The sequence below is a fragment of the Pollachius pollachius genome, assembly GCF_949987615.1.
Source record: "Pollachius pollachius genome assembly, chromosome: 1".
NCBI lineage: Eukaryota > Metazoa > Chordata > Actinopteri > Gadiformes > Gadidae > Pollachius > Pollachius pollachius.
The window spans coordinates 47,093,253-47,108,474 of record NC_136934.1 but is presented as its reverse complement, the minus strand read 5'-3'; the positions used below and the strand labels follow the sequence as shown (position 1 = coordinate 47,108,474).

General features: G+C 46.1%; 1 protein-coding gene across 3 annotated transcripts in view; it reads right to left on the bottom strand.

The window, feature by feature from the left end:
• LOC307082994 (RNA-binding motif, single-stranded-interacting protein 3-like) overlaps positions 1 to 15,222 on the bottom strand; it is a 126,090-nt gene that overhangs the window by 63,593 nt on the left and 47,275 nt on the right. For all 3 annotated transcript variants that reach the window (XM_079746763.1, XM_079746765.1, XM_079746764.1), the window contains exon 4: positions 8,746 to 8,837. In XM_079746763.1, coding sequence (XP_079602889.1) covers positions 8,746 to 8,837 — 92 coding nt within the window. The remainder of the gene's footprint in view (positions 1 to 8,745; positions 8,838 to 15,222) is intronic.

Below are 15,222 nucleotides of genomic sequence, written 5' to 3'. Positions count from 1 at the left end.
ATTATGCATCCTCCCTTCCTAGTTGAATGCTATTTAACCCTAATTAATTATGTATTATGCACAAACCTGTAAACATGATTATAAAGTTAAACATGACTTGGCATAAAAGTTCCTCTTCACAGAGTTTAACATGACATTCATCCTCTGCTAATGTCTCCTTAACTCACACAATAATATTGGAACAAACTTCACAGGCTCCCCATCCGCCAACGCATTAACTACAAGGTTCTTGTACTTGCTTACCAAGCCATCCACTCCACCAGTCCATCCTACCTATCAGAACTGATCACCGTTCCCCGGCCCACTACAGCCTCGCTACAGACTGGTCACCACGGGAGGACAGGCCTTCAGCTGGGCAGCACCTGCACTCTGGAACGATCTCCCCACCTCCGTTAGAGAGGCCAGGTCCATTTAATCATTCAAGTCACTCCTCAAAGCTCACATTTTATACAAGGCATACAAGGACTACTACATACTTCAGATGAGTTTTTATTTTTTGGAGCCCTTTTACATTCTTTTTCTTTTTTGTTGTGAAGCGCATTGGGTCCTAGAAATGTGCTATACAAGACTGATTTATTATAATTATTATTATTATTATTATTATTATCATTATTATTAACATCGTCACATTTTCAACATAACATTATTCTTTCTCATTACATTTTCCTTCCTACATTTGCTGTTCACAACTCAAGTCTCTTTGGAGGCGTTCAGTGCCTCTCAGGGCAGCGTCTCTCAGCCTTTTGTTTTGTGTCCCGGTTGGGTCTAGTAAGTCTGTGGTCACAGAGTTCTCTGGTCCGTGTGAAGCTGGGATATCTGGAGTATCGTTAGCCAAGTCAGATGAGTCAGGTAAGGTCTGCACTGGTTTGCTTTTCATGTGAGTGTGAAGGACCGGATCGCCATGACGTCTCCAAGTTACGTCACCAACGTCCACTATACACATCAGTGGTTCGGTTCTGGTGGATTCTGCACGGTTTGTTATTGAGATGTTTATACTGTCGCCTAACATTAGGCTTGAGAAAGTCCATGCGAGGACGTCAGTTCCCGTTGAGAAACATTATGGCTGGAGTTTGATTGGTAGTTGCTGTAATGGACTGCATTTCTGTCAACAAGAAGGCAATTGTTTATCTGGTGTTGCGGTGTTATGCTCTGCTGTTCCATTGCATTGATTTACTTTCTGAATGTTCTTACAACCATCTCGGCTAAGCCATTAGTTGCTGGACGATAAGGCGAAGAGCTGGAATGCGTAAATCAAATTTTCCATGGGAAGTTCTTCGGAATTCTCGAGACCAATTGTCGTCCATTGTTTGTGCAGACTTGCTCCGGAAGTCCATTCCTGGAGAATATGGTCCTAAGTACAGAAATTATGTTGTTTCGAAGCTGTCATTGACCTCCTGTCATTTAGAATATGCGTCAACTGCTCTCCGGAACACGGAGTCCGTGATTGGTGCAGTGAAATAAATATGCACATGTTGCCATGGTGATGAAGGCCGACCCCAGGAGTTAAGTCGGGCTTGTGTTGGTGTGCTCTAGATCCTTTCGACGTCCAAATCAGGTCTTTGTGGTGCCCTCCATATGTTTGTCGTGACGGAGGGCAGCACACATAGCCACAGGCTAGTCTCCTCATTTGACCTGTCTTCAAGCATCCCTCATGCAAGGCATCCAGCACTCAGCTGCGTCATTTAGAAGGCACCACAGCGTATTATTCCCACATCGCTGTTCCTTGATATACTGATGGGTGTTCCTTCCTTTCTGGGAAACCTGGGGACCGTAGGACACCATGGGCAGGCCATTCTTTCTAGGGGATGTCGTAAACTTTAGACAGTGTTGGGTCATTTTATGTTGTTCTGTATATGAGCGTTTGTCCCAAGAAGCTGTTCGACTAGAGTTGAGTGAAACACGTCTGCTGGGTCTATTGATTCGTCTTCCTCAGTAGTCAACCATGCAATTTCACAACAGGTCATCTGTGTCACCGTTGTCACTGTTGTTTAGTACCTGTCATCGCTGGAACGCCCTTCTGTGGGTTGAATACAGACCCAAGTGGCTGATCGTCGTCATCAATGTGAACTTTTTGTCCATAGAGGTAGTGGTTTGACTCCTTGACCCCCCTACACAAGGCTCAGGGCCACTTGTCGATCTACGCATAGTAACACTTAGCCGTTGCCAGCAACCTTGAAGCGAAGGCCATTGGTTGTTCAGAGCGGTCTGGTAACTTAGAATACTGCACTGATTCTGCATGGTGAATCATCAAGAACCAACTTGACGGGGTCAGGAAGGTTTAAAGCAAGCATGCACCTCTTCTGATGTTTTAAGTCACTTTGTTGCTCTGAAAGCTTTTTCAAAGCTTACAGTCCACTTCAATAGTATTCCGGTCTGTAACAGTGTATTCAGTGGGTGTAACATTGTAGATCGGTTAGGTAAGAACTTACTCATTCACAAGCCTGACGTAGAATTGCAACACGTTTTCAGGGTTGAGGTGCCTTAAGTACAGCCTCCATTTTGTCTTGTGACTTGTGTAAGCCATCTTTGTCTATTACATGTCTAATGTAGGATATTTTGCTGTTTAAAAAAACGTATCTTTGTTCAGGCCTTTACACACCAACCAGATTATCGGTCGTCGGACAGTCTGGCGAGATCGGTGACGTTGATGTTGAATCGGCCATGACCAATTCCGTCCGACTGCCTTTTCTCGCCAGACTGTCCGACGACCTATAATCTGGTTGGTGTGTAAGGGCCATTAGAAGAGTCCTTACTCCCGTAGCCTGGTGAGCACTTGAGCACTAGATTTGTAAGTGTTGTCTGGCATCCAATGCGGTACCTTGTCCATTGCGCTTCGACAAATAGCGGGAGCCAGTGCTATTCTGATCACAAAATGCCTCTTTCTTCATTTGCAGGTAAGCTTGGGCCAGATCAGTCTTTGAGAAATGTTCCCCTCCGGCGAAAGAAGAGAATGTGTCTTCAAAGCGGGACAGTGAATATTGTATTGTGCTGAGCACTGGATATAAATTACTTTATTTTGGACTGGAACTTTGGGTATAACCCTTCCACTCCACTTCACTCAGACAGAAAGCTCTAAGTGGAGATCTCAAATTCTTCTTCAGCTTGCGGCCAAACTGCATAAGGTCTAGCCTTGTGGATCTTGGAGCAGTACTGTTTTTCAGCTCAATCTTATCTTTCATTCCTTTAAGTGTTTCTATTTCGTTTTCCAACACTCGTTTAGAATCAGCCAGTAGCTTTGACCGTTTATGACAGCAGTAACCCTGCTGCATAATCTGTGTAGCTCTGCTAAATACACCGATATTGTATCTCTTTTGGACTGGTTCCTTTATGCAATCTGAATCCTTCAGCTATGGCCTTGAGGATTAGAAGTTTTTCCAATGTATATCCACAACCTGTTGGAACGCTTTATCTTTTGGCCTTTCGGGGGAAAACAAGCTGTATAGAAATCCATTCGTGTTAGCACCCATTATGGTCAAAAGCTAAGATTATCTCTTATCGTCTGTCACACCATTAGCAGGACAATACGTTTCCGTTCTTTCAACGTATACATTCGCCAGGCAGTCGATCGTTTCCATTTGTTTTCTTTCTGTTTGCAAAGTCAATCCATATCACTTTTTCTTTCTCCTCATACTAAGTCTTGCATCATTCCAACTGACTCACGCATCCTTTTAGCAGGCGCACTGTTCCTCCATCCCGGCAGATCGTGTGCACGTTCCTGTCTGTCATCCTTCCTCTCCTCTGAGATGAGCTGTCAGCGTTTCAGCATCCATGGTGACGCGATAGGGAGCTGAAGGTTCTCTCGATAGTGAGGCCAACAACACATTTTAATAAACAAACACTCGGACTCGGGGTACTATTTCTAGGATTCTTTTAGTTTTGTTGAATTTCCTTAAGAAACAATTAGATGTGTTGTTTTACTTCTATAAGTGATTTACTTCTAATTACACATTACTGTTAATGTAATGTTCTAATAATACACTATCTATTTTTCAATCTATTTCTCTTTCTCTGTCTTTCTCTCTAACTCTCTCTCTCTCTCTCTATATATATATATATATATATTTTAGCAGGGTTAGACAGAGGACAATGCTGAAATGTGGCATACGGTAAAAGAGGAAGGATTCTCTTAAAACTTGTCTAGTGAAACTAGGCTGCTGTGGCAAAAAAGAGTGAGAGTGAGGAGAGAGGAAAGAAGCAAAAGTGGGAGCGAGAGGGAGAGAGAAAGAGAGAGAGAGAGAGAGAGCGAGAGAAAGAGAGAGAGAGAGAGAGCGCGCGAGGGAGAGAGGGCGAGGGAGCAGGGCGAGAGGGAGAAAGAGAGCGAGAGTGGGATGAGGTACAGCAAGGGCGAGACAAACATAAAGGGTAAAAGGATAGAAGATAGAGACAAAAGAGAGAGATATTATATAGATGAATCTATATATCTATTATATAGATACACACCCTTTTGTCTTTAACCATTAGTTTTGTGTCCCAGCATGCACTGCCGGGTTATGCACACACACACATGTTCTCATGCACACCCGCACACACACAGAGCAGGGAACAAAGGTGGCAGGCAGCTGACAAGCCATAAGCACACACACAACATGTCAGCATGTCAAGACAGTATGACAGGAACAAAGATAAAGAGAGAGAGAGAGCAAGAGAGAGAGAGAGAGTGAGGGAGAGAGAGCGAGAGCGAGAGCGAGAGCGAGAGAGAGAGAGAGAGAGCGAGAGAGAGCGTGAGAGAGAGAGAGAGAGAGCCAGAGCGCGTGAAAGAGAGAGAATGGAGGCATAAAGGAGATTTGGGATTAGAGGCACACAGCTGGTCAGAACATAGGGTTCAATCAGGTCTGATAAATGACATCCAAGCCAAGAGCTCTGGATACAATGTGCGCGTGTTTGTGTGTGTGTATGTGTGTGTGTGTGTGTGTATGTGTGCGTGAGAGACTGCCTTTTTTGTACTGAATATCTTGATCCACTGAAAACTGCACCTTTTCCCGCTCACTCCCTCCCAGCCTGCTTCCCTCTATGTAGGTCTGTCTGTCTGTCTGCCTTCTCTCTCTCTCTCTCTCTCTCTCTCTCCCTCTCTCTCTCTCTCGCTCTCTTTCTCTCTCATCCTCATCACCCTTTCTTACTTCGATGAGGAGGAAAGGAAAGGAGAGAGGAGTTTGATGGATAGATAGACTGTGTAGATAGAGAGCCAGGAGATAAGGAGAGAGTGATCGAATAACAGTGACAAAAAAAGTGTGAAGCGAAGAGGAGGAAATGGAGCAAAACTGTCAAAATGCGACGGCACAGTTGTGTGTGCACCAACATGGAGTGATGTCTGTGCTGTGTATCCGTAGGCGCTGTTACTTATAGTTCACCTTTACTTCAACTTTGACCCCAGTCTGAAATGTGACCTTGAATTGCTCAAATCTTCCAAGGCCTATTCAAATTCTGAAATCTATCACACAAGCGTATTTGATATATATATGCACTCACGCGGGCAAAGTGATTAAACACACAGACACACACACAGACGCACACTTGGGTAAACAGGTAACACACAAACTGGGTGAACAGATATGGTACACACACACAGGTAATGGGGAACAGCTTGTTGTCCTGGATTGGATAAATAAAATAAACACAACTAAGTAAAAGCCTAGAATCACCTCCGGTAGTTGTAATGCCACATTTAAGATATCGGTAAGAATAAAGCATAGCCTGGCACTTGTATGTGTTCTCCTTGTCTGTTTTAGCTTTAAAGCAAAAGAAGAACACATCCTCCGGAGAAGGCTCCAGTTAGTGTGCGGCTTTGGCGCATGATAGACAAGGATGCGCCGCATCCTCAAACACAACGACAGACAAATTTCCCCGGCTTGGTAGGCAACTTCATCTTGATAAGCGCTGTCAAATCCCACCCCCAAAAAAAGGGTAAATAAAACAACAACGAAACGAAATGCAGTGGATGAAATATTGATGTGGAATAAACTGCGTCACAGGGAACGATCGCTCTATCCTTCCTGGAGAGGAACCTGAGTATCGATAGGTCATCAAAGTGTACGTTTGTGCATACTCTGAGCAAACTGTGTTGAACGTCTTCGAGTATGGTCCTATACAGAGCTAGAAATATGCAGAGATATTGAACTAGATCACCTCCAGTTTATATAAAGAGGGTAGCATGAATCAGGCTCAGTTACATATAGATATACTGCTCACATGGCAGAAATAATTCATGATAACACGTCAAATTATAAGTAGGATGTATTTCCCTGTATTTCTTTATACTCTTACACACAACTCTGTGTACGTTCGTGTGTGTATGGTTATTCTTTACAGATCCGCCAGATCCCGGCATCTCTGAGGCACGACAATGTGTTGAACTGGTAGTTGTTATTCACCAACAACTGTTATTTCCTCCCCACGTTGGTAAACCAGTGCGCTCTCTACTGACATGTCCCTTGGCAAACAAACCAGCATCTTGATTCAAGCAAAATCAAGAGAGAATTGCTTTAAGTGGAGCTAAAACAGGACGTTAAGATTCAAGAGCTAGATTAACGCCTCCTGAACGTGTGCTCTGTTTGCCCATAGGGTGCAACCACGTTTGTGGCGGCACATCTTAACTATGAAATCAAGAACTAATTAAGTTTCCCTGGCAATATGAAAGTGAAGTGGTTAGCCTGATCGTGCTCTACGCTAGCATCTCCTTTGGCATCAGACATCATTGTGAGTAGCTGAAGCCGCAGCGTGAACTACAAGCATGAGACATCAGGGGGCTTTCTCCTCCAATCAGAGTTGAACCTTTCATCCCACCGAGCGACACCCCAGGAGATCTCTGAGTCCCCCCACCCCCCCCCAAACACACACTCATCTACACACTGTAGTTAAATAACAGCTCAACATAACAAAAGTGCTCATTCAAATGTACACGCCACCCCAGAGAGTAGGAGAGCGAGCGAGAGAGTGAGACAGATAGCACGAGGAGAGCGAAAATGAGGGAGCGAGGGGGAGGGGGAGAGAGCAAGGGGGAGAGAGCAAGGGGGAGAGAGCGAGATGGACAGAGAGCGAGTGGAAGAGCGAGCAAGAAAGAGAGAGAGAGAGAGCCCAAGAGAGTCTGAGATAGACAGTGAGAGAGCAAGATAGAGAGAGGCAGTGAGAGAGCAAGATAGGGACAGGGAAAGGAGAGGGAAAGGGAGAGAAGGACAGAGAGAGAGAAAGAGAGAGAGAGAACTAGAGCATGTGAGAGAAAGCCAGCGAGAGAGAGCAAGAGAGAGAGAGAGAGAATGAGAGAAAAGAGGTTTAAAGCCAGCAGAGAGGTGAGTGACGAGGCTGGTAATGTGTAATTCAATGGGATGCTCTCAGAGCCTGAAGACCGGCCAGTTTTAATTGCAATTCTCTTTCATTTATAAACGGGGGAGCTCAGTGGCGATGTGGTTTTAATGATTCTGAAAGGGAGCCAGACTGTATCCGCCATGAGTTCACACATCACACACACACACACACACACACACACACACACACACACACACACACACACACACACACACACACACACACACACACACACACACACACACACATTCACACACAAACACACACTGACTCTCCTACACATATAAACATACAAACACACACACAAATACACTGTGACTTTCTCCTTCACAAACACACACACATGCGCAGTCTCTCTCTCCCCCACACAAACAAACACACACACACACACAAACACACCCACACGCACAAACACACACACACACACTGACTCTCCTACACATATACACACACAAACACACACACACACACAAACACACACACACAGTCTCTCTCTCCCCCACACAAACAAACACACACAAACACACCCACACGCACACACACACACACACACACTGACTCTCCTACACATATACACACACAAACACACACACACACACAAACACACACACACAGTCTCTCTCTCCCCCACACAAACAAACACACACAAACACACCCACACGCACACACACACACACACACACTGACTCTCCTACACATATACACACAAACACACGCACACGCACACACACACACACACACAAACTCACACACACAGTCTCTCTCTCTCTATCCGACAGACACACACACAAAGAGACACACGCAATAATTTAAATTGTATTCTCCCCAGTGCCCATCAGGCATTGTCCCGTATCGACCAATGCACACACGCCCCCCGCCTCCACCCTGGCACTTGTTGCAGAGGGCCGCGTGTGTCTGATTGCGGGTGTGAGTGACGTCCCTGACGGGCTGAGGGAACGCGGCTCCTCAGAGCCACCGAGCCGCAGCCCGACGCATACAAATGTACCGCTGTAAACAGAACGGGGCCCCGTGTGCGTCCACAGACACACGGAAACACACGGGCAAAACCGGACAGGAGTATGGAGACGGACCGACACGCATGCACACACGCGCGCGCACACACCCATGCAATCATGGCAAGTGGTGCAGCCGAAGTGAGAATGTTTGTTTTTTGTGCGCTTCCTAAATACAGACTAGTAACACACGCACACACATGCACACAATCACGCACGCACACACACAAACAGAAATTTCCTGAACACAGTTTTGCGCAGGCAAATGGTTGTGCAGGTGTGCTGGAGGGAGACAGGGGGTGAGAAGGGGTGATGAGGGGGTGAGGACGGGTGAGGTAGGGTGAGGAAGGGTGAGGAGGGGTGAGGACAGGGTAGGGCAGGTGTGACAGCAGCGGGCGGGGCTGGTGACGCGGGTCCCTCTCAGGTCTCCTACCTTGGCCATCTGCGCCTGAACCCCGCTGGCTTTCAGGGAAGCTACTGCCTTCTGGGCCGCCGCCGGGCTGTCAAAGTCCACGAAGCCGTAGCCTAGACACACACACAGACACACACACACACAGACACACATGTACAGAGACACACAGGTACACACAGGGAGACACAAACACACGCACACAGATACACACACATGTACAGAGACACACAGATACACACAGGGAGACACAAACACACACGCACAAACACAGACAGACAGACACACACGCACGGACACACACACACAGTCACACACAGACACACACACACAATACACAGAGACACACAAACACAGCCAGACACACAGGAGACAATAAGGAATAAGGTGAGAAAACAGCGCAGAGTGAGACTGCCGTAACACACAAACAGAATAACAATCGCCATCATACAATTATTGAACGCTGAGACACTTAAAATGCGTGCAACCTCCAACTCCCTTCCATCTCTCCCACCACAGTCTGTATGGGACTGACATGCATTCCATAATGCCCCTTACAAAGGGTGGTCCTGTGGGTAAGTACCCATGCAGAATTGTGCGCACCAAGCGTGGATAAATGAGCAAGGAATAATAAGGGGGCAGCGCAGAATGCTGAATGGGCAGTTTTGCCTGAAAACACTTAGATTCCGGCGGGCTCAGAGCTGTTTGAACCGCAGAGATATTCAGGCACGTCGTCTTGGAATTTGGCCTTTCTTCACAGGAGCACGGCGCCAAGGTCTCTCACTGTCTGAGGTGATGTGTGTTTTGCCTTGAAGACCGGAACAGATGTCAAAAGCTATCGTTTTTTTGCCATTTCACAGACCATAAGCTCTTTCTGAGGCCGTGCACCCTCAAAGGCTTTATTCCCCCCCTGCCCCCTTAAAATGTACTTATGTGTGTTATCAATGAATGGACATTTCACATCTCAGGATGTGAAGCTTTTTATTCGTGTTATTCCCGTGCAATCTCATTTGAGTTTTTCGGTGTGTAGAAATGTATTATAGTCCGTTGTTGTTCTGTACATCGTCATTGTGTGTGTATTTGTGTGCATGTGTATGTTTGTGCGTGTATGCGTGCGTGCGTGTGCGTGTGTGTGTGCATGGACACACGCCAGGACGCCAACAAAGGAAAAAACGGAACGGGAGCGTTTCAAATTCCAATCGACAATTAAAGAGGCTCATTAATTACAACGTGGAATGCAAATATTTTCAGCATCGGTTCTTTCTTCCTCCCTCCCTCCGCCGCTCTCGCTGTGTCCCTCTTTTGTCACGTATCCCTCTTCATCTCTCCGTCCCGCCTCGCTGCCAGGAACATCTGTTTGCTCGCTTTCTTTTTTTTGCAGTGTTTGGATGCACACTCTGTTCTGCTCATAAGTAGATCTGTGTTTTATTGTTCAAAGGCATCGGGGCTGCAGAGATCTGCCCAGCACGTGCACACATATTTATTTATGAAACACGCTAATGAGAAGCCCGCCGTTTAGCCAAAAACGAAAGTCACGCAAACCGAACACATCTGAGTCGATGAGTGCTGCTGGACTCCACAGTCACACTTACCCCCCACCGACCCCCCTCCTCCCTCGTGGCAGTGATGAAGAGTTATTAAAGTAGTCAGGAGGCAGAGCAGGTCGCCTGGCAACCACAAGGACGGTGGTTGGGTCCCAAGTTCCTCCTCCTAGCAAAGATTTGAGGTGTCCCCGAGCGAGACACGCCTAAGCTGTAATGACGTGCGTTTGAATGTGCTTATTAATGAGTGTATGAATGGGTGGATGTGAGGCCCTCATTGTGTGTCGCTTTATGTGGCCACAGTCCACTCCTTCACGGTTCTCTGTGCATACATTTGTCATTCTTTGAATACCAAAATAACTGCACTATAACACAAATCACACCTTAATCACATAGAATCAGGCAAGTGTCGCAGAACGTCAGCTTGAAGACCCCACGGCATCCTAGCAACAGACCACCTATAGTAACTACCCGCCACTATGGGCACAACACGGCACCAGTCTGTCTTTAAGATAAGAACAATAACAACACCGTACACCGATTAAGGCAACGCTAGACAACTTCTGGCATAGAAAATGTAAATATTTGATCCTGGGAGTACATTTACTTAAGATTGTTTTTGTGTTGTCTTTAGAACTCCACTTTAAAGCATTAACGTTGTATTACTTACAACGTTAATGCTGTACCAGATGTGTCCAGGTCCATCTTTAAAATTGACCTGGACACATCTGGAGTCAATACTGATCGATAGTGACGTCATTGATAAAATCACATCCTGTAGCTAATATATTCTACAAATGAAAAATTCTGGCCAGCTTGTACCGCTCACTGTTGACAAGAACCGTAGTATCAACACCCCAGAATCCCTCCCACTCAAGCCCCACAGCCATCCCAGCTATGCTGGTTGGCTTCACACATCCGGTAAGTGTGGACAGAACACTGTTATTGATTTGTCTGATTGTGAAAACCTTCCGCCTACTAACGGGTTGGGGCTCAGTCTTGCACAATGCGACTTTGATGTTGCATTGTGGTCTTCTTGTCATGTGCAAGCCTCAATCCCCAGTCACATGATCTCCAATCACATCACAGGACGCACCAGTGATGTTGTCATGCGGCAAATGCATGCTGCATGAAAAGATATCTACATACTTTTACGCAATGCATAATCATGATATCGCCTATCATACCCATTTGAACTAGGTTAATCAATAGATTGTTGATTACGATTGTTAAATACTTTGAACGAGCAACTAAAGTCTAGAAATCACATGCTGGCTCACTCACACTACCACAAGCGATCATGTTTTTATGTGGCTTTTGCACGTGACAGGGACATCGACTTGAGAGACAGTACATCCAGAGGTTTTCTTCCTCTCACTTGCAGACAGGCTTTCTGCAGATGTTGCTTTCAACACATCCACACCCTGCAAAGATCAAACAGTCACCGACCCGTATAGGAAACACTGCTTCCCCTGTGGGTCGGTTCTGCCCTGCCCTGGGGCCAGAACAGTAAACCATCCCCTCGGCTAACCTTGTCCTGCATTGCCTCCATCCTTAGGTGAAAAGCTGAAAACGCTTTCAGTAGAACCACAGGGTTCGACTGCGAGAAGAGGCGTCAAACATGTCTTTGTCCTACGCCGGGAAGCTGCCCAATTTGCCTGTTTTGAATAAGACGTACAAGATAATAACAGTGCAAATAATCTTCCTTCTGGTTATCATGGTAACCATAGCAAGGACCAATCACCGAATGTGTTGAGGATACAGGCGACACTCTACGAGTGTTATTGGAGAGCCACTCTGAGCTTAGATAGAGCTGCGCAGTAGGCAACAAGCATGCTACAAAGTAGCATGTGTCTGCTGGCTTTATAACATTACACTCACTTATAAAAAGTCTCGGAATATGTGTCATAACCACCCCCCCCCCCCCCCCCCCCCCCCACACACACACACACACAAACACACAAACACAAAGACACACAAACCCTATGTAAAATACTCATGTATCTTGCGCTCTTTAAAATGAATGAAGGGGCCTTGTTCCTTCATAGAGGAGGTTTTGCGAGCAGAGCAAATTATGTATAATAGCCTAGCACATCAGAGCATAGCATTGCTGCTGCTGCAACAGTGAGGCTGCTAGCTGCCACTGTTCTCTTCACCAGTGGTGGATGAACGATGGCCGGACTATGTCAAAGCCCAGAGAACGTTTTCTAATTGTTTAACTTGCCTTTGAAGCGCAGTGCAGTTCCCATATTTCCCAGAAACCTGAGCAGAACTTTCTAGTTTCTCTTTGAGTTCAGCGCAGATGAAAGCAACTAGCCCCTCTGGGTGGCATGATAAAGATATTTCTAGAGAACCAAGGAAGAGGGGACAATAATAGCACAACATTATGTGACTCACTTCTTTCATTTCATTGTCCCATTGTTGGTCTCATAAAGGGCCGTAGATTGATATTAACCTGTCAGCGCAGGGCCTGATTAGGACCCGCGTCTTCAATACCGAAGAATAAAAATATATGCATTTTTTATTTTTCAATTTATGCTCTGATTTGTATACTGACTTGAACACTGACTTGTACACTGACGTGTAGTCCAATTTGTATGGTAATTAATAGCTAACCATGTTAGCTATTATTCATGTTAATTAGTTAACATGAACACCATTAGTAAACAAGAACACCATTAGTACTAAATGATTATGATATCGTTAGTTATCTCTCTTAATTAATGTTTTACTTAATTTACATTAGTCAGTTAATTGTTAGTAAATGTATATTAATGCTTGAACAAATGTTAATTAATGGTCTATTATTGTTCCATTTTTTTATTCATTAAGTCGCACACATATGACTTTGGAAAATGGAAGCCGTTTACAATCTAAAGTGGCTTCCCTCTGCCTCTTCCTCTGCCTCTCTACATCCTACTCTCTCCTCCCCGAAGACACGGCCACTCTGCTAACTGGATCCCAGTCTCTGGCTCCGGTCAAATTATCAAAAGGACACATCCCTAAGACCTCTCCTCACCCCTTTTCCTTGACCTCAATGGAAAAGGTCACGAGATCAAGAAAAAGCTGTGAAGTAGCATTCAAAAGGACTTTGGGAACGACCACCGCAGTGCTCAATGAACCCGAAAGCACTTACACCGATCCACGTCATTATGCGACCGAGGATGTTGTCATGTTGATCGTTAGTTTCCGAGAACGGCCCAAACAGGCGATTCCTCAGACTTTAGAGCATGTCACCAGCACTTACCATGGGCGGCCACTTAGGCACTTCAAAGTAATTTCACTTAGTTTAGGAACCTTCGTAAGCAAAAAAACGAAGACTAATAGACCGGAAACTTCTGTGTTTCCACAATGAGCCGGCACCCGCTGAAACCCAAGGCTCTCTGTATTTATATCGGCCAGATTGAGATCTCCTGGACTAAATCAATGGTTGAAGTGATAATGAAACCGAGAGCACTGTGGATGCTGTTATCACACTGTCTGTGAACGTGTGAGTACTCCCTTCCCTACACCCTCCACAAACCCTTTAATCATATTCTCATATATCCCCCCAACCCAACACACTCACCAACTTCAGTGAAGGAGTTCATTTAAATGGGGTGTAAGTCGCCAGCGAATCATGGCCAAACAAACAATAATGAGAATACTTTCATAAACCGCAGCACTGCAATATTTAGCAGAGCAATTACAGTATGTAAATCAAATCCATCTTTTATGTCTGTGAGCTACACAAACATGGTAGTCCCTCTCCCACCTCGGCACGCAGGATCAATGAGTACCACTGGACTCCAGACAGACCACAGTAAACCCTTCTACACTCCTGTAAACCCCAGAGTAGATACGGCGATGGTTTGGATTTCATTAAAATAAACAGTGTTTGGGCGCGTCGGTGGTTCACCGGGTAGAGCGTGTACCATTACGGCCTAGTCCTTACCGCAGCGACGGTGGTTCGATTCCTGCCCATGGTCCTTCGCTGCGCGTCTTCCCCTATATCTCCCATACCTTCCTGTCTTCCTATCTCACAATAAAAATATCTTCTCAAAGAAACATCATTCCATCGCATTCAAAGTCAAAGTCAGTCGATCGCATTTCATCCTAATACAAAAAAACAAAAAACACAACCCCCATGCCGCCCTTTTATCAGTCTAAAGTGCTCATCGGTTGGCGCTACAGACGGGCCTGATTGCGCGCCTTCGCAACGCTCAAAATCTGCTGCTGCCGTCAGCCCCGCTGGCGTGTCTGAAGACCCGGGCTGGAGTGGAGCGCTCCAGTGGAGTGGAGCTGGGGCAGACACTGTGCGCCCAATCACGGCCGAGACGAGACGCGCGCCGCGGTGCCTCTTCACGAGTGCACAATCACAGTGATTAGGGCTCAGTTCAGAGCTCTCAAACAATCAGGCGGACCCTCAAATAGAGCATAAGCTGCTGATTTACCCACTGCCCCCACTGCCCCCACCACCAGCCTGCCACCCCCTGCTGTGAGCTCTATTTGAAGCATACGGTCGCCATTGTTGCGGCCGGTTAAGCGATGAAGGCCGTGGCGGTGTCATGCTCGGGGGGGTGGAGCGGGGGCGTGCTTGCGCTCCTCCAGTGTAAGTGTAATTGCTGTGCAATTGGGAAATCATCTGGCGCGGAGCGTGACAAAACATCAAGTGACACAACGTCAAAGAAGACAATTGGCGGCCTATCGTTCAAGAGGAGAACTCGACGACGCGACGGCAACGCGCTGACGGCGATGGTTTTAAGAGGGCGTGATACTCTTCCGCGTGGCTGGACTGGTTGGTCGAGGATGGTGAACCCCAGATGACACCATGAATGGCTAATGACACCATGAATGGCTAATGACTCACTCCAACGCGCTGAGTTATTATTCAGCCATCAAACAAAGTATGGCAAAAAGTGCAGCATTGTTATTAAGTTTATTTGTTATTCACCATCCAAATGTAATCAACCCGACTTCC